General features: G+C 42.6%; 2 protein-coding genes across 2 annotated transcripts; both read left to right on the forward strand.

Moving 5' to 3' along the window:
- The first annotated feature begins 1,953 nt into the window (after positions 1-1,953).
- LOC135574048 (zinc finger protein 213-like) lies at positions 1,954-10,378 on the forward strand. The gene is made up of 3 exons (XM_065024840.1): positions 1,954-2,418; positions 6,248-6,378; positions 7,023-10,378. The coding sequence occupies exons 1-3, from the start codon at positions 2,160-2,162 to the stop codon at positions 8,223-8,225; spliced, it is 1,593 nt and encodes a 530-aa protein (XP_064880912.1). The 5' UTR covers positions 1,954-2,159; the 3' UTR covers positions 8,226-10,378.
- A 100-nt stretch (positions 10,379-10,478) lies between these two features.
- LOC115137394 (zinc finger protein 2-like) lies at positions 10,479-24,987 on the forward strand. Its single transcript, XM_029673704.2, has 3 exons — positions 10,479-16,859; positions 23,107-23,195; positions 23,410-24,987. Exons 1-3 carry the CDS (start codon positions 16,577-16,579, stop codon positions 24,688-24,690), a joined length of 1,653 nt encoding a protein of 550 aa, XP_029529564.2. The 5' UTR covers positions 10,479-16,576; the 3' UTR covers positions 24,691-24,987.
- The last annotated feature ends 2,657 nt before the right edge of the window (positions 24,988-27,644 follow it).

Consider the following 27,644-nt stretch of genomic DNA (forward strand, 5'->3'; position numbering starts at 1 on the left):
GTAAAAATGCTACACTGATGAAGAGTGACAAACTTCATGTCTTTAGGTGTTTTATAGTGAGATAATGATAGTGCCTTAATTCATGAAGTATTGAAGCTGTGTGTAATGTAGTGTTGAACCATTTCCAAAGTATTCTATTAAAGTGAAGGTACCATATCTTTCCTCCATTTAATATCTGACCTTTTCTAAGACCTCTTGTGGCAATACAGAAATTACTTATTTTTTCATCTATTTTTCTAGTGATTTTCTATCAATACAAGGCCAACATATTATCTTCCTCTTCGGCACAGCCAGAAGAGGACTGGCCACCCCCCCATAGCCTGGTTCCTCTCTAGGTTTCTTCCTAAGTTCCGGCCTTTCTAGGGAGTTTTTCCTAGCCACCGTGCATCTACACCTGCATTGTTTGGGATTTTAGGCTGGGTTTCTGTATAGCACTTGGTGACATCAGCTGACGTAATTAGGGCTTTATAAGTAAATTGGATTGATATTTACAGAAAAGGTGAAGTGAGAAAAGTTATTCTACTTGTCACGTATAATTTTGTGCAATAAATGTGATTGTTATGCTAAAATACTATATTGACTCGGTGCTAACTGACTTTATTTTTGTATCATTGCAGAGACTGAGAGTTCAGAGTTCAGACTTAAAAAAAAAAACTCCAATCGCTCCATATTGTTAGGTACTTGAATCAGTGTTAGATGGACTTGACTGTGGTTAGCATTTTATAACATGTCATGTTTCTGTGTGTACAGCAAAGAATGCTTTCATGCTTTTTTGTATAATCTTTGTTTGCAGTCTCCAGTCCATGAAGATCTGCTGATATCCGGTGTTACTGGTTGGAGAGACTGGACCTTTTGAGGTGGCCCTGCATCAGGACCATGGATCAGGAACCGTAACTCTTCCTTCCCCAGTCGGAACCAGGACCCAACCACGGGGGACAGAGACTCCATCACAACCAGTGGACAGGTGGACTGAAAAACCTCAGTCCTGGTGGTCATCAGAGAGACAGAGACTCCAGTCAGGGATCCAGTCTGCAGCCCAGACCCTTCTCTTCACAGTCTCAGTGCAGGGATGAAGCAGGACCTGGGGCTGATAGAGATAGACCCTCCTGTTCCTATGATACAAACACCACAGTGTCCATGATGAACAGTGCAGGTCTTCCTGGGCTTCAGCCTTCACAGAGAGTGGTGGGAGACCCCCCTGGTGGTGGTCTATCAGCAAGTCTGTCTTCTCCTTCAGGTTATTGTCTACTGCCAGGTAAATGGGTTCATAGAAAGCCTGGACCTGGGTCTAGCCTTCCTCATTTACCCCACAAATACAGACAGGGTCAGGATGAACATTCACCACAAGAGGTACCTAGCCTATAACACAGTGGATAATCCCATCAACACCCAAACAATGGCTCAAGGAGGGAGGTCAGACTATGTCCTCTGCTGTCATTTGGTCACAACATGGGAGGCAGAGTATTAGGACGGACGCAGACAAGCCGGCTCATGCGAACTATGTGAAGACGCACCAGACTGTTCACAAGGAGAGGCCCATCAAGTGCAAACTATTTTTACAAGAACTTCTCCTACCTGACTAGCCTTATCAGACACAGGAGTGTCCACAAAGGGGAGAAATCATAGCGGTGTTGCTTGATATATATGCAGGGTGTCTTGGTAAGAGGGTAATTAATACCCCGCATTAACCTTTTAACTTGTCATTTGAAACAGGCTTGAGTAAATACTTGTTTTTAGAAAGACAGTGAACTTCGGATAGAACAAAGACAGTTTAATATTTACCCTACTGAGGTGATTAGAAAATAATTACTTTATTCCATCACTCTATTCTTGCTAACACACTGTCCTTTCTAAACAAGTACTCTCAGCTTGAAAGATAGTGATCATGAATAGGAGATTGTAATAAGCAGTTCCCGTTTCAATTTAACCACACCCTTTGAGCTATGACATCAGCCAATAAGATCTTGCTCTGTAAACGGAAGTAAACAGTGAACAAGTTCTACGTTAGCGTTTTTGTTATTTATAAGTTCCTTAAACACTGGTACTCAACGTGACTCATTTAACTGCGCAGCATCATATACTTACCACATTTTGTGTTTAATTCGCTTTAGAGACAGGACATGATAGATGTTCCAGGTAACGCTAGCTAGCTGCTAACAATGGCTAACTGTATGGGGTTTCACACTCAAATAGCCTCCATCATGGAGGTACTAGCGAATGCAGCCGTGGCAGAGGTATGTAAACTCGTAGATGACGACTATGCAGTGTTTCGTTTGGAAATAACTCAAAGCCAGAAAGAGAACATGGCATTGCGCAGGAAACTACAGCTACTGGAAGTGAAGGTGGCACGGGAGCGCGTCTTCGCCAGTCGTCCCAGAAGTGTCAAGATCGTCGACCGATACAGAGGAATAGAAAGAGGTACATTTTGCAAAAGGCCGAGGATGCGTGGCTTTCGTATACAGTGAGTGTACAAAACACGAACGACCCTCATCAGAAAAGCTTCAATTCGTCGGTGCATGGACGTTACAAGGTGTCGAAATGGTTCCGCAGGGATGCTGGCCCATGTTGACTCCAATGCTCCCCAAACGTGTCGCAGCTCTTGACGCAAACCGGTGCGCCTGGCACCTACTACCATACCCTGTTCAAATGCACTTGAAATACTTCGTCTTGCCCATTCAACCTCTGAATGGCACACACACAATCCATGTCACAACGCTTAAAACTCATTCTTCACCTACACTGATTGAAGTGGATTTAACAAGTGACATCAGTAAGGGATCATAGCTTTCACCTGGTCAGTCTGTCATAGACAGCGCAGGTGTTCTTAATGTTTTGTACACTCAGTGTATATTTATATTAAAAACCAAAGTCTAATGGTTTTACCCAAAAATGAAGGACTCATTAGCCTATTCTGTTTTTGTCATCGAGGTCTCGTTGTTTCAAAACAATGTAAAAAAAAGTGCTGCTCATTGAATGGCATACTTTGAGCTGTACCAAAAAGTACTATTGGCATGACATGAAAAATGTATGCGACATTTGTTATAGGCCTAATGTTTTTGTTGTTGACACCATAGAATTAGGAATTATAATACTTTTTAATAGGATCTCTATATGGGTGACACTATCTCGATCATTTGCAGATTTTAAGCGTGTGTCCATTAGGACTTTTAACCTGAATTAGACGGAGCAATAAAATACCTACTCGTGGTCTTCTTAGCTTACACTAGTTTTTTTTCCAGTATTAGTGGATCACAATACCACGGAGGAGTTTACAAGGGAGGAAGTTGTATTCCATAGGCTGGGATCGGCATTATGCAGCTGTTGCAAAGAGCGCATTTTCACTGGCTGTCCACGGGTCGCATAAACAATGATTGATAGGCAGCTTAGCCTACACTTCTTCAATTCAACCATCATTGGTGTAAAATACACCTATACATTTGTGAACAGTCATCCACAACTACCACAGCAGAGGTGTGAATCACATTGCTATGTAGACATCAATAATAAGCCTAAGTGTTATCCGTATCGCCCGTAGGCTACACCACTGCTGTCAAATAAAATGTCACGTTTCGTAAACAACAGGTGTAGACTAACAGTGAAATGCTTTCTCACAAGCCCTTCCCAACAATGCAGAGAGAAATAATAGCAAAGTCCTAATAAAATACACAATGAGTAACTAACTTCTCTATATACAATGGGTACCAGTCCCTAGCCGATGTGCAGATATGTACATATAACTAGGAATAACGTGATTAGGCAACAGGGTGGATAATAAAGAGCAGCAGGGTATATGAGGAGTCCAAAAAGTTAGTGCAAAAAGGGTCAATGCAGATGCTTAACCAAATAGCTACCCGGATGAACTATTTAGCAGTCTTATGGCTTGTGGGTAGAAGCTGTCCAGGGTCCTGTTGGTTCCAGACTAGGTGCATCGTTACCGCTTGCCGTGCGGTAGCCAAGAGAACAGTCCATGACTTGGGTGGCTGGAGTCTTTGACCATTTCTAGGGCCTTCCTGCCTGGTATAGAGTTCCTGGATGGCTTGGCCCGAGTGATGTATTGGGCCTTACGCACTACCCTCTGTAGTGCCTTGCAGTTGGATACCAAGCTGTAGCCATACGAAGCGGTGATGCTGTCAATTGTGCAGCTGTAGAATCTTTTCAGCCTCCTTAGGGGGAACAGGCGTTGACGTGCCCTCTTCACAGCTGTGTTGGTGTGTGTGGACCATGATAGATCCTTAGTGATGTGGACACTGAGGAATGAAGCTCTCGACCTGCTCCACTACAGACCCGTCCATGTGAATGGGGGCGTGCTCTGCCCTCCATTTCCTTTAGTCCACAATCAGCTCCTTTGTCTTGCTGATGTTCATGGAGAGGTTGTTGTCGTGGTACTACACTGCCAGGTCTCTGACCTCCCTATAGGCTGTTTCATCGTTGTCGGTGATCAGGCCTACCAAGATTGTGCTGTCAGCAAACCAGATGATAGTGTTGGAGTCCCTGAGGGGCCCCCGTGTTGAGGGTCAGTGTGGCAGATGTGTTGTGGCCTGCCCTCACCACCTGAGGGTGGCCCGTCAGGAATTCCAGGATCCAGTTGCAGAGGGAGGTGTTCAGTCCCAGGGTCCTTAGCTTAGTGATGAGCTTGGAGGGCACTATGGTGTTGAACGCTGAGCTTTAGTCAATGAACAGCATTCTCACATAGATGTTATTGGCCGTGCACGACCTCAACACTATCATCAAGTTTGCTGACAGCACAATGTTGGTAGGCCTGATCACAGACGACGATGAAACAGCCTATAGGGACAAAGGAGCTGATTGTGGACTACAGGAAATGGAGGGCCGAGCACGCCCCCATTCACATCGACAGGGCTGTAGTGGAGCAGGTCAAGCGCTTCATTCCTCAGTGTCCACATCACAAAGGATCTATTATGGTCCACACACACCAACACAGTCATGAACAGGGCTCACATCATCCCAGACTTATTAATGAAGCCGGTGACTGTGGTAAACTCATCAATGCCACTTGATGAATCCCAAAACATATTCTAGTCTGTGCTAGCAAAACAGTCCTGTAGCTTAGCATGCGCTTCATCGGACCACTTCCTTATTGAGCGCGTCACTTGTACTCCCTGTTTGAGTTTTTCTTGTAAGCAGGAATGCAGAGGATAGAGTTATGGTCAGATTTTCCAAATGAAGGGCGAGGGAGAGATTTGTATGCATTTCTTTGTTGTGGAGTAAAGGTGATCTAGAGTTTTCTCCTTTAGTTGCTCAGGTGACTTGCTGGTAGAAATGGATTTCACTTTCCCTACATTAAAATCATTGGCCACTAGAAGTGTCGCCTCTGGATGAGCATTTTCTTGTTTGCTTATGGCCCTATACAGCTTGTCTTAGTACCAGCTTTGGTTTGTGGTGGTAAATAAACAGCTACGGAAATATAAACTCTCTTGGTAAATAGTATGGTCTACATTTTATCATAAGGTATTCTATCTTGAGCGAGCAGAAACTTGAGACTTCCTTATTATTAGAGATTGCACACCAGATGTTAACACACCCCTCCCCCCTAACCTTATCCGATGCTGCCGTACGGTCTTGACGATGCATAGAAAAACCATCCTTGTTCAGCCACGAATCCGAGAAACATAGGATATTTCAGTTCTTCAGGTCCCGTTGATAGGATAGTCTCGAACGGAGCTCATCCAGTTTGTTCTCCAGTGATTATACGTTCGCCAATAGAACGGAGAGTAGTGGCGGATTATTTCTCTCTTAAGCAGTATTTTCCAAGTCTTGGGGATTAGGGCCTGTTCCGGGGTTAGCAGTATGTCCTGTATTTGGTTGAGCCGTCCAAAATGTTACCAATTGTAGCTTTAAGATCAGCGCCAAAACCACGCAAAAATAGCTGAATTTGTCAGGAGAAAACGGCAGCGCTGTTCTTTATCAGTTACATGTAATCTGTTACTCCCCAACCCCGTCCCCGCATTACTTAGCTATCTTTACTTAGCTATCTTGCACGCTATCTTGCACGCAGACACAACTATATTCTAACCAGATTCTTTATTTACTGCATTTCCTATTATTTACTTAATGAAAACGATGTGATACATGGAACATAATACATACATTTATAAATAGTACATCAAGAAGTTATGACAAGTGTTACCTTATATCCTAGCCAATTCTAGACTGTGTCAATAAATATACTGTTGAGCATTGACAGTAGCTCACCTTACCACCTCGTTTCCCCCAATCACTCTCTCAGGTGAAGGACATCTTACTGGAGGCCACAAGAGCTTTGTGAAGCCAGCGGGACACAATGTGTGGAGAGATGACCAACCTATAGCTGTAGATGAGGGGAGTGGAACCTCAACCCAGCATGTTATCATGATAGAGGTTAGTGTAATAGTGTTGCATAAAAAATGTGTTTGTAAATCAAATGTGGCCAGTTTATTTTCAGAAAGGCTCTCCTCAGCTATTCACTTGCTTACATGAAACCCAGCACAAAAAGTTTAGGGAATTATTCATATTTTTGCATCACAAAAGAGTTTAGGGTGAAAAGAAATGTCTATAGATTTCATTGTAGAGTATGTGCACTGTAGTGGCCATTAGTAAATGGTAGTAAATATGAACTATTTAGATCTTATTTAAATATGAAAAAATTATTAAACTGCCATAAACTCAAACTATTCCTTAGATATTTACCTACTAGAAACAATTTGAATATTAAACTCACAAAAATTACACACACTTACCATAAAATGTGTTAATTGTAATTGTGATGGTAGCCATTTTGAAGAACCATAAAGAAAAAAGAATGGTGACACACCCATACGTGATATCATTGAAAAGCCCAATACTCATTAGAAAGGACAAAAATGTATTGCTGGATCTCGGGGGATATTTCAGGAAGGCTCCCCTCAGCTATTCACTTGCTTACATCCTCATTTTTCTGCCATAGGGGAGCTTATGAGACTTCAAGACATTGTTATCCAATACAGCTCATGTACCGGTAATAACCTCCTCTCTTCTTGTGTCAGTCTACAGATGCAGAGGCTGCAGGTCCTGAAGGATTGTCTCTGGTCAAGCAGGAGAGGTCTGAAGGAGAGGAGGACCGACGGCACAGCAGGCACATCCAGACTGGAGCGGCAGCTGGAGCGCCCCCTGTAGCCACGGTAGACCATACCATCACCCCAGCGCATCTCTGGACCCGAAGCAGAATCACGGAGGTCAGTGGAACGCCGAATGCAGTCCTCAAGTCAGAGAAAGACATCAAGACTTTAACTGTAACACAAAGGCTGTTACACACAGGATCTGACCACAGATCAGACCCAGAGAGACTGGGGCCGGGGAGACCGGGCTGTCCTCCTGCTCCTGGCTCAGAGTATTTACCGGTATTTCAACATAGCCAAAGGGCGGTTAATTCCCATGGAGATGGTGATGCGTTAGCCACTGGCGGTGATGATCTGTCTTGTTTTTACACTACAGAGATGGACCCTGGAAACATGCCCTTGGGTTTAGAGACACAGACTGATCTTTCTAGACGGGACTGGAACCAGTACAGTAGTAGTGTATACTCTGAAGGGCGCCTAGATGAGAAAGGGGAGGGTCTGGTCATAGATGAAGTGACTATGAAAGTGGAGGGTGACGTTCCACCCACATGGAATGCAGATAATCATCACCTAGGAGATGGACACTTACAGGGCAGAGATTTCTTAAATGACAGGGAAAGGTTAGAGACAAATCCAAATGGCTCTACCCACTCTCCTTTACACATGTTCCGGGATCGCGCCCCAGTGTCCACATCTATGGGGCCTTCCGATTCACACGGCCGCTTCCTTTTCGACAGGGCTAGAGCCCAGGCTCAGGGAGGGGGAGAAACGTCAGGCAGTAGTAAGGGAAAACGGTTCCTCTGCATGTTCTGTAACAAAGGCTTCAGCTGCCCCCAGAAGGTAGAGATCCACCAGAGGTTCCACACAGGGGAGAAACCCTTCAGTTGTACCCAGTGTCACATGCACTTTGCCCAGGCTGGTGACCTGAAGAGGCACCAGAGGATCCACACAGGGGAGAAACCCTACAACTGCCCCCAGTGTGAGAAGAGGTTCTCCCGCCAGGACCACCTGAAGATGCACCTGAAGGTCCACACGGGAGAGAGGCCGTTCGCCTGTACGCACTGCGGGAAAAGGTTCTCAGAGAGGAGCTACCTCAGGATACACCAGGAGAAAAACCATTCCACTCTATAACATAGAAAGTAACCATTCCACTCGATAGCTTCTGACGTTTAGCTCAAACCCTGCATTAAAGAAAAATATGCATTTTCATTGTTGTCAGCAGAAAAGATCCACAGATGCATTTGGAATAATGCGAGTAACAGATTTCAGTGTTGAATATTCCAGGGTAGAATATTGCATACAGACATTGTGTGATAGATACAGCATATATATACACTGCTCAAAAAAATAAAGGAAACACTAAAATAACACATCCTAGATCTGAATGAATGAAATATTCTTATTAAATACTTTTTTCTTTACATAGTTGAATGTGCTGACAACAAAATCACACAAATTATCTCTGGAAATCAAATTTATCAACCCATGGAGGTCTGGATTTGGAGTCACACTCAAAATTAAAGTGGAAAACCACACTACAGGCTGATCCAACTTTGATGTAATGTCCTTAAAACAAGTCAAAATGAGGCTCAGTAGTGTGTGTGGCCTCCACGTGCCTGTATGATCTCCCTACAACGCCTGGGCATGCTCCTGATGAGGTAGCGGATGGTCTCCTGAGGGATCTCCTCCCAGACCTGGACTAAAGCATCAGCCAACTCCTGGACAGTCTGTGGTGCAATGGAGCGAGACATGATGTCCCAGATGTGCTCAATTGGATTCAGGTCTGGGGAACGGGCGGGCCAGTCCATAGCATCAATGCCTTCCTCTTGCAGGAACTGCTGACACACTCCAGCCACATGAGGTCTAGCATTGTCTTGCATTAGGAGGAACCCAGGGCCAACCACACCAGCATATGGTCTCACAAGGGGTCTGAGGATCTCATCTCGGTACCTAATGGCAGTCAGGCTACCTCTGGCGAGCACATGGAGGGCTGTGCTGTCCCCCAAAGAAATGCCACGAATTTGCCGATCTTGGTGTTCTCTGGCAAATGCCAAACGTCCTGCACGGTGTTGGGCTGTAAGCACAACCCCCACCTGTGGACGTCGGGCCCTCATACCACCCTCATGGAGTCTGTTTCTGACCGTTTGAGCAGACACATGCACATTTGTGGCCTGCTGGAGGTCATTTTGCAGGGCTCTGGCAGTGCTCCTCCTTCTCCTCCTTGTACAAAGGCGGAGGTAGCGGTCCTGCTGCTGGGTTGTTGCCCTCCTACGGCCTCCTCCACATCTCCTGATGTACTGGCCTGTCTCCTGGTAGCGCCTCCATGCTCTGGACACTACGCTGAGAGACACAGCAAACCTTCTTGCCACATCTCGCATTGATGTGCCATCCTGGATGAGCTGCACTACCTGAGCCACTTGTGTGGATTGTAGACTCCGTCTCATGCTACCACTAGAGTGACAGCACTGCCAGCATTCAAAAGTGACCAAAACATCAGCCAGGAAGCATAGGAACTGAGAAGTGGTCTGTGGTCACCACCTGCAGAACCACTCCTTTATTGAGGGTGTCTTGCTAAATGCCTATAATTTCCACCTGTTGTCTATTCCATTTGCACAACAGCATGTGACATTTATTGTCAATCAGTGTTGCTTCCTAAGTGGACAGTTTGATTTCACAGAAGTGTGATTGACTTGGAGTTACATTGTGTTGTTGAAGTGTTCCCTTTTATTTTTTTGAGCAGTGTATATACACAGTGTACAAAACATTAGGAACACCTGCTCTTTCCATGACAGAGTGACCAGGTGAATACTATGATCCCTTATTGATGTCACTTGCTAGATCCACTTCAATCAGTGTAGATGAAGGGGAGGAGACAGGTTAATTAATGATTTTCAAGCCTTGAGACATGGATGGTGTGCCACTGCCATTCAGAGGGTGAATGGGCAAGACAAAATATTTAAGTGCCTTTGAACGGGTTATGATAGTAGGTGCCAAACGCACTGGTTTGTGTCAAAAACTGCAACGCTGCTGGGTTTTTCACACTCAACAGTTTACTTCAAGAATTATCCACCACCCAAAGAACATCTAGTCAACTTGACACAACTGTGGGAAGCATTGAAGTCAACAGGCCAGCATCCCTGTGGAATGGAGAGTCCAAAAGGGGGTGCAACTCAATATTTGGAAGGTGTTCCTAATGTTTTGGACACTCAGTGTATGTTAATGTCATTATTTGGCAACAGTTACATCAGACGTATCTGATTAAATTAAAATTAGTTTGTCAATGACATGTTTGTTCTACATTGTATACAGTGAGCTCAAAGTATTGGGACTGACACATTTTGTGTTGTTCTGGCTCTGTAATCCAGCACTTTGGATTTGAAATGATACAATGTCTGAGGTTTAAGTGCAGACTGTCCCCTTTAATTTGAGGGTATTTTCATCCATATTGAGGGAAACGTTTAGAAATTACAGTACTTTTTGTACATAGTCCTCCCATTTTAGGAGACCAACGTATTGGGACAAATTCACTTACAGTTGAAGTTGGAAGTTTAAGAACACTTAGGTTGGAGTCATTAAAACAATTTTTTCAACAAACTATAGTTTTGGCAAGTCGGTTAGGACATCTACTTTGCATGACACAAGTAATTTTTCAAACAATTGTTTACAGACAGATTATTTCACTTAAAATTCACTGTACACAATTCCAGTGGGTCAGAAGTTTACATACACTAAGTTGACTGTGCCTTTTAGCAGCTTGTAAAATTCCAGAAAATGATGTCATGGCTTTAGAAGCTTCTGATAGGCTAATTGCCGTTAATTGGAGGTGTATCTGTGGATGTACCTTCAAACTCAGTGCCTCATTGCTTGACATCATGGGAAAATCAAAAGAAATCAGCCAAAATTGTAGACCTCCACAAGTCTGGTTCATCCATGGGAGCAATTTCCAAACGCCTGAAGGTACCACGTTCATCTGTACAAACAATCGTACTCAAGTATAAACACCATGGGACCACGCAGCCGTTATACCGCTCAGGAAGGAGAAGCGTTCTGTCTCCTAGAGATGAACGTACTTTGGTGTCTGAAAAGTGCAAATCAATCCCAGAACAACAGCAAAGGACCTTGTGAAGATGCTAGAGAAACAGGTACAAAAGTATCTATATCCACAGTAAAACGAGTCCTATGTCGACATAACCTGAAAGGCCGCTCAGCAAGGAAGAAGCCACTAGTCCAAAACTGCCATAAAAAAGCCAGACTACGGTTTGCAACTGCACATGGGGACAAAGATCATATTTTTTGGAGAAATGTCCTCTGGTCTGATGAAACAAAAATAGAACTGTTTGGCCATAATGACCATTGTTATGTTTGGAGGAAAAAGGAGGAGGCTTGCAAGCCAAAGAATACCATCCCAACCGTGAAGCACGGGGGTGGCAGCATCATGTTGTAGGGGTGCTTTGCTGCAGGAGGGACTGGTGCACTTCACAAAATAGATGGCATCATGAGATGGAAAATTATGTGGATATTGAAGCAACATCTCAAGACATCAGTCAGGAAGTTAAAGCTTGGTCGCAAATGGGTCTTCCAAATGGACAATGACCGCAAGCATACTTCCAAAGTTGTGGGCAGAACTGAAAAAGCGTGTTTCGAGCAAGGAGTCCTACAAACCTGACTCAGCTCTGTCAGGAGGAATGTGCCAAAATTCATCCAAATTATTGTGGGAAGCTTGTGGAAGGCTACCTGAAACGTTTGACCCAAGTTAAACAATTTAAAGGCAATGCTACCAAATACTAATTGAGTGTATGTAAACTTCTGACCCACTGGGAAATAAATAAAAGATTCTCTCCACTATTATTCTGACATTTTACATTCTAAAAAATAAAGTGGTGATCCTAACGGACATAAAACAGGGAATATTTACTGGGATTAAATGTCAGGAATTGTGAAAAACGTTTTTATTTGACCTTTTATTTAACCAGGTCTGCTAGTTGAGAACAGGTTCTCATTTACAACTGCCACCTGGCCAAGGTAAAGAAAAGCAGTGCGACACAAAAAACAGAGCTGCACATGGAATAAACAAACACAGTCACAATAGAGAAAAAAGTATATATACAGTGTGCAAATGAGGTAAAATAAGGGAATAAATTGGCCATAGTGGTGAAATAATTACAATTTATCAATTAAACACTGGAGTGATAGATGTGCAAAATATGAATGTGCAAGTAGAGATACTGGGGTATAAAGTATCAACAAAAAAAATAACAGTATGGGGATGAGGTAGTTGGATGAACTATTTACAGATAGGATATGTACAGGTGCAGTGATCTGTGAGCTGGTGCTTAAAGTTAGTGAGGGAGATATGGATCTCCAGCTTCAGTGAAATTTGCAATTCGTTCCAGTCATTGGCAGCAGAGAACTGGAAGGAATGACGTTCAAACGTCGGAATTGGCTTTGGGGGTGACCAGCGAAATATACCTGCTGAAGCGCGTGCTATGGGTGGGTGCTGCTATGGTGACCAGTGAGCTGAGATAAGGCGGGGCTTTACCTAGCAAAGGCTTATAGATGACCTGGAGCCAGTGGGTTTGGCGACGAATATGAAGCGAGGGCCAGCCAACGAGAGCATACAGGTCGCAGTGATGCAGGTAGTATATGGGGCTCTGGTGACAAAATGGATTGCACTGTGATAGACTGCATCCAATTTGCTGAGTAAGGCTATCTTGTAAATGACATCGCCAAAGTCAAGAATCGGCAGGATTGTCAGTTTTACGAGGGCAAGTTTGGCAGCATGAGTGAACGATGCTTTGTTGCGAAATCGGAAGACGATTCTAGATTTAATTTTGGATTGGAGATGCATAATGTGAGTCTGGAATGAGAGTTTACAGTCTAACCAGACACCTAGGTATTTGTAGCTGTCTACATATTCTAGGTCAGAACCATCCAGAGTAGTGATGCTGGATGGGCGGGCAGGTGCGGGCAGCGATCGGTTGAAGAGCATGCATTTAGTTTTACTTGCATTTAAGAGCAGTTGGAGGCCCCGGAAGGAGAGTTGTATGGCATTGAAGCTCGTCTGGAGGTTAGTTAACACAGTGTCCATAGATGGGACAGATGTATACAGAATGGTGTCGTCTGCGTAGAGGTGGATCAGGGAATCACCAATAGCAAGAGCGACATCATTGAGGTATACAGAGAAGAGTCGGCCCGAGAATTTAACCCTGTGGCATCCCCATAGAGACTGCCATAGGTCCGGACAACAGGCTCTCCGATTTGACACACTGAACTCTGTCTGAGAAGTAGTTGGTGAACCAGGCGAGGCAGTCATTTGAGAAACCAAGGCTGTTGAGTCTGCCGATAAGAATGTGGTGATTGACAGAGTCGAAAGCCTTGGCCAGGTCGATGAATACAGTTGCACAGTATTATCTCTTATCAATAATGGTTATGATATCGTTTAGGACCTTGAGTGTGACTGAGGTGCACCCATGACTAGCTCGGAAACCAGATTGCATAGCGGAGAAGGTACGGTGGGATTCGGAATGGTCGGTGATCTGTTTGTTAACTTGCCTTTCGAATACCTTAGAAAGGCATGGTAGGATAGATATAGGTATGTAGCAGTTTGGGTCTAGAGTGTCTCCCCCTTTGAAGAGGGGAATGACTGCGGCAGCTTTCCAATCTTTGGGGATCTCAGACGATACGAAAGAGAGGTTGAACAGGCTAGTAATAGGGGTTGCAACAATTTCGGCTGATCATTTTAGAAAGATAGGGTCCAGATTGTCTAGCCCTGCTGATTTGTAGAGGTCCAGATTTTGCAGCTCTTTCAGAACATCAGCTATCTGGATTTGGGTGAAGGAGAAATGGGGAGGCTTGGGCAAGTTGCTGTGGGGGTGCAGGGCTGTTGACCAGGGCAGGGGTGGCCAGGTGGAAAGCAGGGCCAGCTGTAGAAAACTGCTTATTGAAATTCTCAATTATAGTGGATTTATCGGTGGTGACAGTGTTTCCTAGCCTCAGTGCAGTGGGAAGCTGGGAGGTGCTCTTATTCTCCATGGACTTTACAGTGTCCCAGAACTTTTTGGAGTTTGTGCTGCAGGATACAAATTTCTGTTTGAAAAAGCTAGCCTTCGCTTTCCTAACTGCCTGTGTATATTGGTTCCTAACTTCCCTGAAATGTTGCATATCACGGGGGCTATTTGATGCTAATGCTGTACGCCACAGGATGTTTTTGTGCTGGTCAAGAATATATTATTATTATGTATTTGGCTAAGGTGTATGTAAACTTCCGACTTCAACTGTATGTGTATTAAAGTAGTCAAAAGTGTAGTATTTGGTCCCATATTCCTAGCGTGCAATGATTACTTTAAGCTTGTGACTTTACAAACATGTTGGATGCATTTGCTGTTTGTTTGGGTTGTGTTTCAGATAATTTTCTGCCCAATAGAAATTATTGGTAAGCAATGTATTGTGTAATTTTGGAGTCACCTTTTATTGTAAATCAGAATAGAATATGTTCTAAACACTTCAATATTCATGTGGATGCTACCATGATTACGGATAATCCTGAATGATTTGTGAATAATGATGAGTTCGAGTTAGATGCACAAATATCATAACCCCCTAAAATGTTCACCTCCCCTGTTATTGTAATGGTGAGAGGTTAGCATGTCTTGGGGGTATGATATGTGTGCACTTGTAACTTTCCCACTCATCATTATTCACAATTAATTCAGGACTATCTGTAATCATGGTAGCATCCACATTAAATGTAGAAGCGTTTAGAAACATTCTATTGTTATTTACAATAAAAGTGACTCCAAAATGACGCAATACATTATTTACCATTAATTTGTACTGGGCACAATATAATCTGAAACACAACCAAAACAAACAGCAAATGCAAGCAGCAAAGAAACCCTGCCCTCTCTAGGCACTTGTGGAGAGCTGAAACAACTTAATAGGTGTAAGGCTGTAAGCAATAGGGTGAATGCATTTTGAAGTAAATCTCAGCTCTGTTAAAGTACACTCAAGGAAATCATGAACAGATCTCAAAGTGATTCAGCAGTATCATTAAATCGGGTTAACATGCCCCACCAACATTACACAATTATACTGAAAGGTATTTATTTCAGCAATATAAGGCATCTAATCAATGATGAGAATACTCTGATCAACCGATATGTAGCAGGAAGATTGGCGTACCGTGAATCAAGAGGTTGTGATTTGAAATTCAAGGTGAGGACTGTTTAATTATTATTAATGTATTTTGACATTTTTTTTATTTCACCTTTATTTAACCAGGTAGTCCAGTTGAGAACAAGTTCTCATTTACAACTGTGACCTGGCCAAGATAAAGCAAAGCAGTGCGACAAAAAACAGCAGAGTTACACATAAACAATCGTACAGTCAATAACACAATAGAAAAATCTGTATACAGTGTGTGCAAATGAAGTAAGGAGGTAAGGCAATAAATAGGCCAATAGTGGCGAAGTAATTACAATTGAGCAATTTACACTGGAGTGATATGTGCAGATGAGGATGTGCAAGTAGAAACCTTTGTCTGTGACAACTGCCGTTTGGTGCTACGCTGACACTGCATGTCCTTTTTGAGTTTTGCGTCTTTACCTAACAAAGTCATGTTAGAATATGTCAGTTATCCCGTGAGAGCTTTTGAGCCGAACCCACTAAAGTGTTTCAGATGCCAAGCTTATGGTCATGTTGCAGCAGCAATGTGTAGGAGGGCATTGGCCCGAAGGAATGTTAGTATCAATTGTGGGGGTTCCCATGTTGCTGGGGATCAGAAGTGCCTTAGTGCGAGAGAGACTGGTTGAGGTTGCCAGTCAGAGTAGAACAGAAGGTGTCGTATGCTGAGGCAGTGAAGAGCGTAGAGGATGATGGGTCAAGGGTGAGTAGTAGGCCTTGGCCAATACAGTGATAGGAATTTGTGCTTCAGTAAGGTTGGCTTCTTAGTATTCATAGCCATGGTTATCAACTGTACCACAGAAATGGAACCTAAATCACATAAAATAGATGTTGTGGTGGCAGCTGCAAAGAAGTACTTGGGTGTACAAGGTTTTACTGCAGGAGAGTTACAAGGATGAAATAGTAGGCCTGGTGTAGGATCAGTTAGGGTCAACGTTGTGGACTGGGGTGGTGGTGTTTATTTTAATGAATTAGTGGTATATAGGTGAAGGGCTAGTTTGGTGGTACAATTGTTTTCCTTTCCCTCAAACCTTTTGGCATCACTCAATTTAACGTGAACGCCCACACTCCCGCACAGTAGGTGGCGGCATGCACAAACAACGTGCGAACACCATGATCCCGAAGAAACAGAAGTAGTGTAGTGAACAACTACAATTTCCACGTTAGCGTTTTTGTTGTTATTTAGACGTTTATTAACACATTGGAACTCAAAATACGAGCATCATAAATGTACCGCAGTTAGTCTTTACTTCGCGTTGGAAGTAAAGACTAGGTAACGCTAGCTAGCCGCTAACCTAACGATGGCTAACTGTATGGTTTTTCACACTCAAATAGCCTCCATTATGGAGGTTCTAGCGAATGCAGCCGTGTCAGAGATCTGTAAAATAGTAGACGACGAGTATGCAGTGTTTCGTTTGGAAATAACTCAAAGCCAGAAAGAAAACAGGGGATTGCGGAGGAAACTACAGGTACTGGAACTGAAGGTGGCACGGGAGCGCGCAGAGAGGACAATACGAGAGCGCGTCCTCGCCAGTCGTCCCAGTAGTGTCAAGATCCTCGACCGATACAGCGGAATGGCAAGAGGTACATTTTGCAGAAGGTGGAGGGTGCGGGGCTGTTGCACCGTTCTCCTCTGCATACGTGTTCAGATGTGTTACTCATACTTGTGTCTTGGTTAGTTTTTGAATAGTACGCAATACTGACCTATGTTAAGCTAGCCACAATAAGGATTAGCCACACTAGTGGAACTTTAATTTCGCCTTCAAAGTAAAAGACCACCATTGAAAGTGATGCAAATGGATACAAATAATGGAGTCATGGCATATTTGGAATAGATCGTGCAACGTTTTTTTTCATTTTTTATCATTCTGACAATGTCAGAATGTCATCAATTCAACTAAATACAATAATGAGTTATTTTAACACAATCCCCTCACTATAAAGCCTATTGTATGTATTTCATTTTATATTGCAATGTGGCTAATTTCAGTGAGATCTCGCAATAAAATCTATGCCACTAATATGTGTGTAAAGTCTTGTGGGCATCACTGAGTGGGCTGATACCCCATTTCATGGACCCAGAATCCATAGGTAAGGCTGTACAGTGCATAGAATTAGGCACCAATACAAGGGGTTCAAATTAATTGTCTTTTGTTTCATTTATATTACATTCGAATATTGTTCAGCAATAGCTAGTCCAAATATGGCATGATTATTATATATGTATCCGTTTCCTTCACTTTCAAGTGCGGACTTTTATTATGAAGGCAATCCACAAATTCCACTGTTGTGGCTAATTTCACATAGGTGAGAAGAAGAAAAAATGCAATTATTTTACCAGGCAGGTCAATTAAGAACAAAATACTCTTGCACAAAGATTATGTCAGAATATGCATTTTAGGAACGTTTTTAGTATGTACATTTTCAAAAATCGAGTTTGATTTAAACCTACCATTTTTGTTGACGATTTACTGTAGTGAGTGCATACTTATTTATACTTTTTTTTGTACTGGACGCCCGTGGGAATCCAACCCACAACCCTGGCGTTACAAGTGCCATGTTCTACCAACTGAGCTACACTGGACAGCAAATGCTAGTATGTTATACTCATGTCGGCATTTCATCTAGTAGAATTCACCGCAGACTTTTGACGAAGACTCCCATGTGTTTTACATCTGCTGATAATTAAGGGTGCAATATGCAGAAATCGCTCCGCCATTTCCTGGTTGCTAAAATTCTAATAGTTTGCCCAATTTCAGTTTGTGACAAAACAAGCATTCATTGTGTCGAATCATTGTACCATCTAAACCGATGTTAAATATATTTTCCATAACCAAAACTATTGTATTTTCAGCTGTTTAAAGCAAAAGATGCAAAAACTCAACTTAAGAATGGGAAGCATAGAAATGAAACATAAAACAGATCCACCACTTCTTAGACTTGCTTTCAATGAGTGACAGATCTATAACACATTTCTATGTGAAATAAATATTATATCAAGAAATTATGAGAAGTATTACCTTACATCCTTGTCAATTGTAGACTCTGGGCATGTACAAATACTAGAATATTACATACTTAAACTGCATAGTATGTACTTATCGTCTCCATAGTATTTAGCACGCACTGTTTAGTAAAAAATATGCAGTATGCCATGGCTGAAACGTACTACTTTTTGTGCGTTCAAGACAACTGGGAACTTGTAAACAAAATGAGCTCAGACTGGTAAAAAAGTTACAGGGTGTCGGCCTGGTGTAGGAGACAATAGGCTCAAAGTAGTGGAATGGGGTGGTGGGTTTTAATGAGTGTAGGGAAATCAGAAGGGTGGTTTTCTTTCCCCTTTTGTTTCACAAAGTGAAAACACAAAAGAAAAAGCCCTTTCACTATAGCGGCGTGTTGATGTTTTGGGCAAATGTTAGCTAGATAAGTAGCATTCACTCAAAGACTTGGCCTCCATTGGAATGACCTAGGCAACTATCGCTAGGATACTTATGACTATTTATTTCATTTATTTCATTCACTTTGAGATTGTAATGAAAAGAGCTATAGAAATTAAATAAATTATTATTCTACCAAAGATATTTTATTTAGTTTAGTAGAGCAAAAAGGTGAAAGGCCAAGAACCCGACACTCTTCAATAAAAAAAAAAGTGATACTAGCGAGAGTGCGTGGGTTTCTTTTTTCTTTAAACGTATCAAATGTTTACCATGCACCTGCAACAAAATGGCTCAGATGTGCTAGTGCATTAAAAAAATAAATAGAAATGTTGAAAGTAAAACACACCAACAGTTGATGTACAAATATTTTCTAACAAACAAGAAACACTTCAATGAGAACAGAGATCCACTTTGGGTTTAAAAAAAGATTTCACCAAAAACAGTACAAAATTAATAAATACTAGCTATGAAATAAAATGGATACAAAATACCTAAAACTACATCTTATTAATGACCTCTAAAATGGCCATACCTTCTCCAGCATCCACATCTGGATGCATCTAGCGCCAAATCCATCACCGAATACAACTTCCAGGATGCGGCTGTGTCCTCCCGAGTCAGCACGGATTCCATATTCCTGGAAAAATATGGAAAGGGAAAGCTTTCAGCATCAAATATACTACATATAAAGCCCTGTAAATGATTATGCTAATTGCGATACATTTCTCTGGAATACTTGCCCCTTTCTAACATATGTCTCCACATTTACACTATCGGTAGAAAGTTTTAGAACACTTACTCATTCAAGGGTTTTTCTTTTTACTATTTTCTACATTGTAGAATAGTAGTAAAGACAAACTATGAAATAACACATATGTAATCATGTAGTAACCAAAAAAGTGTTAAACAAATCAAAATATATTTGAATTCTAGCTACCCTTTGCCTTTGACAGCTTTGCACACTCTTGGCATTCTCTCATCCAGCTTTCCCTTGGAATGTTTTTCCAACAGTCTTGGAGTTCCCACATGCTGAGCACTTGTTGGCTGCTTTTCATTCACTCTGCGGTCCGACTCATAACAAACAAACTCAATTTGGTTGAGGTCGGGGGATTGTGGAGGCCAGGTCATCTGATGCAGCATTCCATCACTCTCATTCTTGGTCAAATAGCCCTTACACAGCCTGGAGGTGTGTTGGGCCCTTGTCCTGTTGAAAAACAAATGATAGTCCCACTAAGCCCAAACCAGATGGGATGATGCATCGCTGCAGAATGCTGTGGTAGCCATGCTGGTTAAGTGTGCCTTGAATTCAAAATGATCTGACAGTGTCACCAGCAAAGCCCCCCACACCATAACACCTCCTCCTCCATGCTTTATGGTGGGTAATACACATGCAGAGATCAACCGTTCACCCACACCGCGTAACACAAAGACATGACACAAATCGCACATTTGGACTCCAGACCAAAGGACACATTTACATATAACTAATGTCCATTGCTCGTGTTTCTTGGCCCAAGCAAGTCTCTTCTTCTTATTGGTGTCCTTTAGCAGTGGTTTATTTTCAGCAATTTGACCATGAAGGCCTGATTCACACACTCTCCTCTGGACAGTTAATGATGAGATGTGTCTGTTACTTGAACTCTGAAGCATTTATTTGGGCTGCAATTTCTGAGGCTGGTAACTCTAATGAACTTGTCCTTTGCAGCAGAGGTAACTCTGGGTCTTCCATTCCTGTGGCGGTCCTCATGAGAGCCAGTTTCATCATGGTGCTTGATGGTATTTACGACTGCGCTTGAAGAAACTTTCAAAGTTCTTGAAATGTTCCGTATTGACTGACCTTAATGTCTTAAAGTAATGGACTGTCATTTCTCTTTGCTTATTTGAACTGTTCTTGCCATAATATGGACTTGGTCTTTTACCAAATAGGGCTATCTTCTGTATTTCACCCCTACCTTGTCACAACACAACTGATTGGCTCAAACGCGTAAGAAGTAAAGAAATTCCACAAATTAACTTTTAAGAAGGCACTCCTGTTAATTGAAATGCATTCCAGGACTACCCCATGAAGCTGGTTGAGAGAATGCCAAGAGTGTGCAAAGCTGTCAAGGCAAAGGGTGGCTATTTTGAAGAATTTAAAATGTAAACAAATCAAAATATATTTTAACACTTTTTTGGTTACTACATGATTCCATATGTGTTTTGTCATAGTTTTGATGTCTTCACAATTATTCTACAATGTAGAAAATAGTTTTTAAAAATTAAGAAAAACCCTTGAATGAGTAGGTGTTCATAGGAAGCATAGGAAATAGATGGAAAAGTATTGTTGCTTTCAGAGAACAGGGGTACCTTATTAGTCAAGATAACATACAGTAGCGTATCATTTATTTTTGCTTATGTTTCTCCAACTTTTTTTTCTTCTGATGACCCCTCCAGCTCATGCAGGTGATCCTGCCCATAGATCCTGAAAAGTTATAAGATGAAGTACAACATTAACCAAAACATGAGCAAAGTAGCTGTTAACATTCTGTAGTTACAGTTAAAGTCAAAAGTTTACATACGCTTTAGCCAAATACATTTAAACTCAGTTTTTCACAATTCTTGATATTTAATCCCAGTAAAAAAAATCCCTGTCTTAGGTCAGTTAGGACCACCACTTTTATTTTAAGAATGTGACATGTCAGAATAATAGTAGAGAGAATGATTTATATCAGCTTTTATTGCTTTCATCACATTCCCAGTGGGTCAGAAGTTTACATACACTCAATTAGTATTTGGTATTATTGCCTTTAAATTGTTTAACTTGGATCAAACATTTCAGGTAGCCTTCCACAATAAGTTGGGTGAATTTTGGCCCATTCCTCCTGACAAAGCTGGTGTAACTTAGTCAGGTTTGTAGGCCTCCTTGCTCGCACATGCTTTTTCAGTTCTGCCCACAAATGTTCTATAGGATTTAGCTCAGGGCTTTGTGATGGCCACTCCAATACATTGACTTAAGCCATTTTGCCACAGCTTGGGGTCATTGTCCATTTGGAAGACCCATTTGTGACCAAGCTTTAACTTTCTGAATGATGTCTTGAGATGTTGCTTTAATATATCCACATAATTTTCCTACCTCATGAAGCCATCTATTTTGTGAAGTGCACCAGTCCCTCCTGCAGCAAAGCACCCCCACAACATGATGCTGCCACCCCTGTGCTTCACGATTGGGATGGTGTCCCCCTTTTAACTCCAAATATAACGATGGTCATTATGACCAAACAGTTCTATTTATGTTTCATCAGACCAGAGGACATTTCTCCAAAAAGTACGATCTTTGTCCCCATGTGCAGTTGCAAACCGTAGTCTGGCTTTTTTATGGCGGTTTTAGAGCAGTGGCTTCTTCCTTGCTGAGCGACCTTTCAGGTTATGCCGATATAGGACTAATTTGACTGTGGATATAGATACTGTAGATATAGATACTTCCTCAAGCATCTTCACAAGGTCCTTTGCTGTTCTGGGATTGATTCGCACTTTTCGCACTAAAGTACGTTCATCTCTAGAAGACAGAACGAGTCTCCTTCCAGAGCGGTATGATGGCTGCGTGGTCCCATGGTGTTTATACTTGCGTACTATTGTTTGTACAGATGAACGTGGTACCTTCAGGCGTTTGGAAATTTCTCCCAAGGATGAACCAGACTTGTGGAGGTCTAAAATGTTGTTTTTGGTTATTTTCTTTTGATTCTCATGATGTCAAGCAAAGAGGCACTGAGTTTGAAGGTAGGCCTTGAAATACATCCACAGGTACACCTCCAATTGATTTAAATTATGTCAATTAGCCTACATGTATTTCCCTTTTGACCAACATTGTAATTACATAAACAATCAGGGGAAATCCAGAATATCAATGGGATCCTCGATGGGGGGGCGTTCATGCAGGGTCCAATGGGATGCTCTAGGGGGGGAGAAGGGGGTTCCTGCAATGCCCACATGCAGGAACGCCCCGAATTGCGGACCGCAGTCACACGCTATTGAAAGGCACGGCAGACAGCAGATCTGTTTTCAAAGATGTAACATCACGATGATACATTCGTAATCATTTCAAGGAAAACAAAAACTACTTAGATTTGAACACTACCGCAGAAGCTTCACTATTCCCCCTCTTCCAATGCACTGTGGCTGTAAAATTCCTGAAGTGTGCAGCGAATTCTACAAGATGAAGAGCCAAAATGAGTATAACATCCTGGCATTTAAAGCATACTCTATTTTAGAAATTTCACATACTATAAAACGTTTTATTTTCACATTACGGCCTACTATTTAGGACGCAAGTATGGGTATTCAGACACAGTGTCTGTCAATAGTGTACAATATAGCGTGAGCATTACCTAAACACCCTTTCCCCCAATCACTCTCAGGTGAAGGACATCTCACTGGAGGCGGCAGGAGCTTTGTGAAGCCAGCGGGACATAACGTGTGGAGAGATGACCAAAACATAGCAATTGAGGCGAGTGGAACCTCAACCCAGCATGTTATTGTCATAGTGTGACATAAAACATCAAATGTGGCCCGTTTATTTCAGAAAGGCTCCCCTCAGCTATTCACTTGCTTACATCTACATCCTCATTTATCTGCCATAGGGGAGCTTGTGAGACTTCCCAATACATTGTTATCCAATTCTACTCGTGTACCGGTAATAACCTCCTCTCTTCTTGTGTCAGGATGCAGATGCAGAGGCTGCAGGTCCTGAAGGATTGTCTCTGGTCAAGCAGGAGAGGACTGAAGGAGAGGAGGACCGACGGCACAGCAGAGACATTCAGACTGGAGCAGCGGCTGGAGTGGCGCCACCTGTAGCCACAGAGGACCTTGCGACTGCTGCCGCGACCCAACGCAGAATCACGGAGGTCAGTGGAATGCCGAACGCCGTCCTCAAGTCAGAGACAGACAACGAGACTTTAACTGTAACACAAAGGATCTTACACACAGGATCTGACCACAGATCAGACCCAGAGAGACTGGGGCAGGGGCCACTGGGCTGTCCTGCACCTGGCTCAGAGTATTTACTTTACGGTAACCCAAGCCCGAGGACGGTTCATTCCCATCTGGACTTGGGTGATGCGTCAGAGACTGTCAATGATCCGTCTTGTTCTTACAATACAGAGTTGGGCCCTGGCAACATGCCCTTGGGATTAGAGACACAGACTGATCTGTCTAGAGCGGAATGGAACCGGTACAGTAGTAGTGTATACTCTGAAGGGAGCCAAGATCAGAAAGGGGAGGCTATAGTGGTAGATGAGGTGAAAGTGGAGGGCGACGCTCCTCCCACATGGAGTGCAGATAGTCTCCTGGGAGATGGACACTCACAGGGCAGAGTTTTCTTAGATTACAGGGGAAGCTTAGAGATAAATCGAAATGGTGCCACCCACTCCCCTTTACACGCATTCAGGGATCACGACCCAGTGTCCACGTCGACGACACCTTCTGATTCACAAGGCTGCGTTCTTTTCGATCAGGTATTGAACTCAAATGACCAAAGGGCCAAGGCTCGGGGAGCAACATCAGGCAATAGTAAAGAGAAACGGTTCCTCTGCATGTTCTGTAACAAAGGCTTCAGCTGCCCCCAGAAGGTGGAGATCCACCAGAGAGTCCACACAGGTGTGAAACCCTTCAGCTGTACCCAGTGTCACATGAGCTTCGCCCAGGCTGGTGACCTGAAGAGGCACCAGAGGGTCCACACAGGGGAGAAACCCTTCAGCTGCCCCCAGTGTGAGAAGAGGTTCTCCCAGGCTGGTGACCTGAAGAGGCACCAGAGGGTCCACACAGGGGAGAAACCCTACAGTTGTACCCAGTGTCACATGCGCTTCGCCCTGGCTGGCAACCTGAAGATGCACCTGAAGGTCCACACGGGAGAGAGGCCATTCGCCTGTAGGCATTGCGGGAAGAGGTTCTCAGAGAGGAGCTACCTCAGGATACACCAGCAGAAAAACCATTCCACTCTGTAAAATAGAAAATAATTTCACTTAATAGCTTCTGACATTTGCATCAAATGCTGCATTAACCCCCCCCAGCGTGAGTTTTTTTGGTTATGCGCGTGATATCAGAATGCATTCACTAGCTAGGTTTCCATCCCAGTTGGCAACAGATTTTCATGCGAATATTCTCAAATCTGCATAAAAACAATGTGCACATTTTCCCACCAGAAATGTTTCCATCAAATCAGTGCGTGATGACGTAGTGCACCCAAAATGTACTTTTTCGATTCAAGTTTTCATGTACGAAATAAAAATATAAAAGTTCAATGTGTTTCCATCGCATTTTCAACTCTACTGATAGTTTTGTCATAAACAGCAAATGTGTCTAATCTGGCCTTGGCACCTGCGCTCTAGCCAACAGCTCGCAGATACAATACGGGTAGGCTGTGGCTTGTCTAGTCTACATGAGATTATTATGGATAACAGTGAATATATTTGTCAAAAGGCAGTCAATTATCGATCATTATGTTGCAGCATCAAGCTCATCACCATGCACTTTCACAACATATTTCCTCTGAAGCCTAATAAACTGCATGGTTTCTCAAGTCATAGTGGGAGGACCACACACCATATCATCGCGTGACTCCAAATTTACTTAGATATGCTGGTTGTTATATAATTATTTGCACATAAAGGCGTTTTCACCGGCATTTCCCGTGTTATTAATTTTACCGACACAAAGATCCCTCCATGTCGAAGGAACAAATGATCTGTTGCCTTTTTAAAACTTTTTTAAATTACACTGAAACTTCCGTGTTTCCATCACAGCTGTCGTGATTGTTCTTTATACAAAAAAATTACACATTTTTGGATGGAAACGTAATTGGTGTTCCGAAATGTGATTGTTATGCAACAGGACAGTTAACCCAGGCTGCCTGCTAATTATCTATAGGCTGTGTTTCAACTGGTCAATTTCAAATGATTTTCAAACAGTTTGAATTGAGGTGTGTTCCAAATCCTTATTAATTCACATAAAGTATCCCATTTCACTGTGTTGGAGAATTTACGTTTGAGGCACTACGATGAACCGGACAAATTTCTCTCTTTGATGAGAGCCCAAGCACTTTCTCAGTGTTTCCCCCGGTCACGTATGCAGACATTTGAGCATCTCCGGTCAGAAAAGAAATGCTAACTTTTTCCTCCTGACGCCTGAATTACCTTCATTGTTGTTTTCCTTACAAATAATAACTTTGGACATGTGTGCGTTTCTATCAAAGTAAGTGACTTATTACATTATAGTTTGTGTATCGTGTTGTCGTTTCTACTGTAGCACACCGTATATATATGTATGGAGCATAATGTATTCTGTGTGCATTCCTTTATAACCGTGGACACGCAAGGAACTTAATTTCTTAACCTTTATGGTGTTCTACTCAATTGTGCTTATGTTACTAGCTACATTCTTCTATTAGCTTTGTAAAACAATGCTGCACTCCACAAGGAGAAGTATTCGCTTCTGTTGTATCTTTTGAAGCTGCCCTGGCCTCATGGCCTGTGTAGTTTAGCTCTGCTGGGCCCTGCCTCCTTGTGGAGCTCAACAGGTACTGTTATTCATATTTGTGATTTTGTCAATGCAATTTATTACTTTTATAGCAGGGTTATGTTACTACTTTAATTGTTTTATTGTTATATCCTGATGCTGTATTGTAATTTAGTAATAATTCCTCTTTATTCTGTGCCACACACAAACATTATTTGCCGCTGACGATTGAGGCCAGCTTTTGTATGCTAGCAACATACAGTTTAAACAGACACTCCTTTACAGTTTTGCTTGGGGAAAAAACAGCAAGAAAAGACTGACAACTTATTAATATGCATAACCCATATTTCAATATTCATGTAGTGATTTGAACTGCATTCCCATTTCATTCTAAAAAAAACCTTGTTCAATAATCTCACCTGTTATCTGGTGGTGAACTATATGGCCATTGAGGACAGCAGTGTCAATCAGATGGAAAAAGATCTTATACCACTTGGTAGTCTTCCGAGCACATTCCACAAAGCTGATTATCATGTCTGTTATCCACTGCCCCCATTTTGAGGTTAGTCAAGTTCAGTCTGGTTTGATCCCATCAGGTGGTCCACCTTCCCTGTGGCCAACAATGCCGCTGTATAGACAGCGGAGAGGATATGGACATCTCAATGGCAAGGGGCTTTGCACTCCAGACTGGGACTCATCTAAGCAAACAGCAGTGCCAGGAGTGGTGAAATGGCTCGCGGCCTTCCAGCTACAACAGACCTCTTGTACTTCATCTTCGTCAGTCTGCCTCCATCACCACCAGCATCTTCAGAGGGGCATGGGACTTTGTCGGTGGGCAAGGGGTCCTCAGATTTAGGGTTATCAATGGCCACAAGGATGGGAAGAAGATCCTCACCATCAGAATCTGATTTTCAGACTCACTGTCAGAATTTCCACATTTGTGAGTTGTCTCCTTTTGAAAGATATTGCTAATGCTACAGCTTAGCCCACTAGCTACATACATAAACAAGACTGAATGGCTGATTAGGTGTCAGAGGTTACGTGATTGACTGCTGGCACGTGCCACTTGTATCAATAAATCATCAGAAAATGGTATGTGTGGTAATAATTAATGAATTTACTGGTGACATCATGCATTCGATTTTTGCATAAATTGCGTGTATAATACTTCTTTGAAGGTTGTACTGATGAGCTAATGCTAAGCCATGTTTGTTGACGTCATACAATGCATTATAAACGTCTGTCAGACCAAAGATGTTATACCAAAACAAGGTGAAGGGATGGTTCACATATCTTTTGAGTAAACTTACAGAAGTGAATGATGGTAGATGACACACCCCCTTCAACATGCATACTGAAAACAGACTCAACTCCTCGTCACCTCTTATTGACGCAAAAAAATAATGGCGGCAGCAACACTACCCACCGTCGGATTACCAAAAAT

Source organism: Oncorhynchus nerka, linkage group LG11, assembly GCF_034236695.1.
Source record: "Oncorhynchus nerka isolate Pitt River linkage group LG11, Oner_Uvic_2.0, whole genome shotgun sequence".
In the NCBI taxonomy this organism is placed as follows: Eukaryota; Metazoa; Chordata; class Actinopteri; order Salmoniformes; family Salmonidae; genus Oncorhynchus; species Oncorhynchus nerka.

What these genes read in the sequence shown, in the direction of transcription:
- LOC135574048 (XM_065024840.1), top strand. Translation starts at nt 2,160, where the DNA reads ATGGCTAACTGTATGGGGTTTCACACTCAAATAGCCTCCATCATGGAG. An exon ending in ATACAGAGGAATAGAAAGAG is followed by an intron (nt 2,419 to 6,247) that starts GTACATTTTGCA and finishes TCACTCTCTCAG; the next exon opens with GTGAAGGACATCTTACTGGA. An exon ending in AGCATGTTATCATGATAGAG is followed by an intron (nt 6,379 to 7,022) that starts GTTAGTGTAATA and finishes TTCTTGTGTCAG; the next exon opens with TCTACAGATGCAGAGGCTGC.
- LOC115137394 (XM_029673704.2), top strand. Translation starts at nt 16,577, where the DNA reads ATGGCTAACTGTATGGTTTTTCACACTCAAATAGCCTCCATTATGGAG. An exon ending in ATACAGCGGAATGGCAAGAG is followed by an intron (nt 16,860 to 23,106) that starts GTACATTTTGCA and finishes AATCACTCTCAG; the next exon opens with GTGAAGGACATCTCACTGGA. An exon ending in ACCAAAACATAGCAATTGAG is followed by an intron (nt 23,196 to 23,409) that starts GCGAGTGGAACC and finishes TTCTTGTGTCAG; the next exon opens with GATGCAGATGCAGAGGCTGC.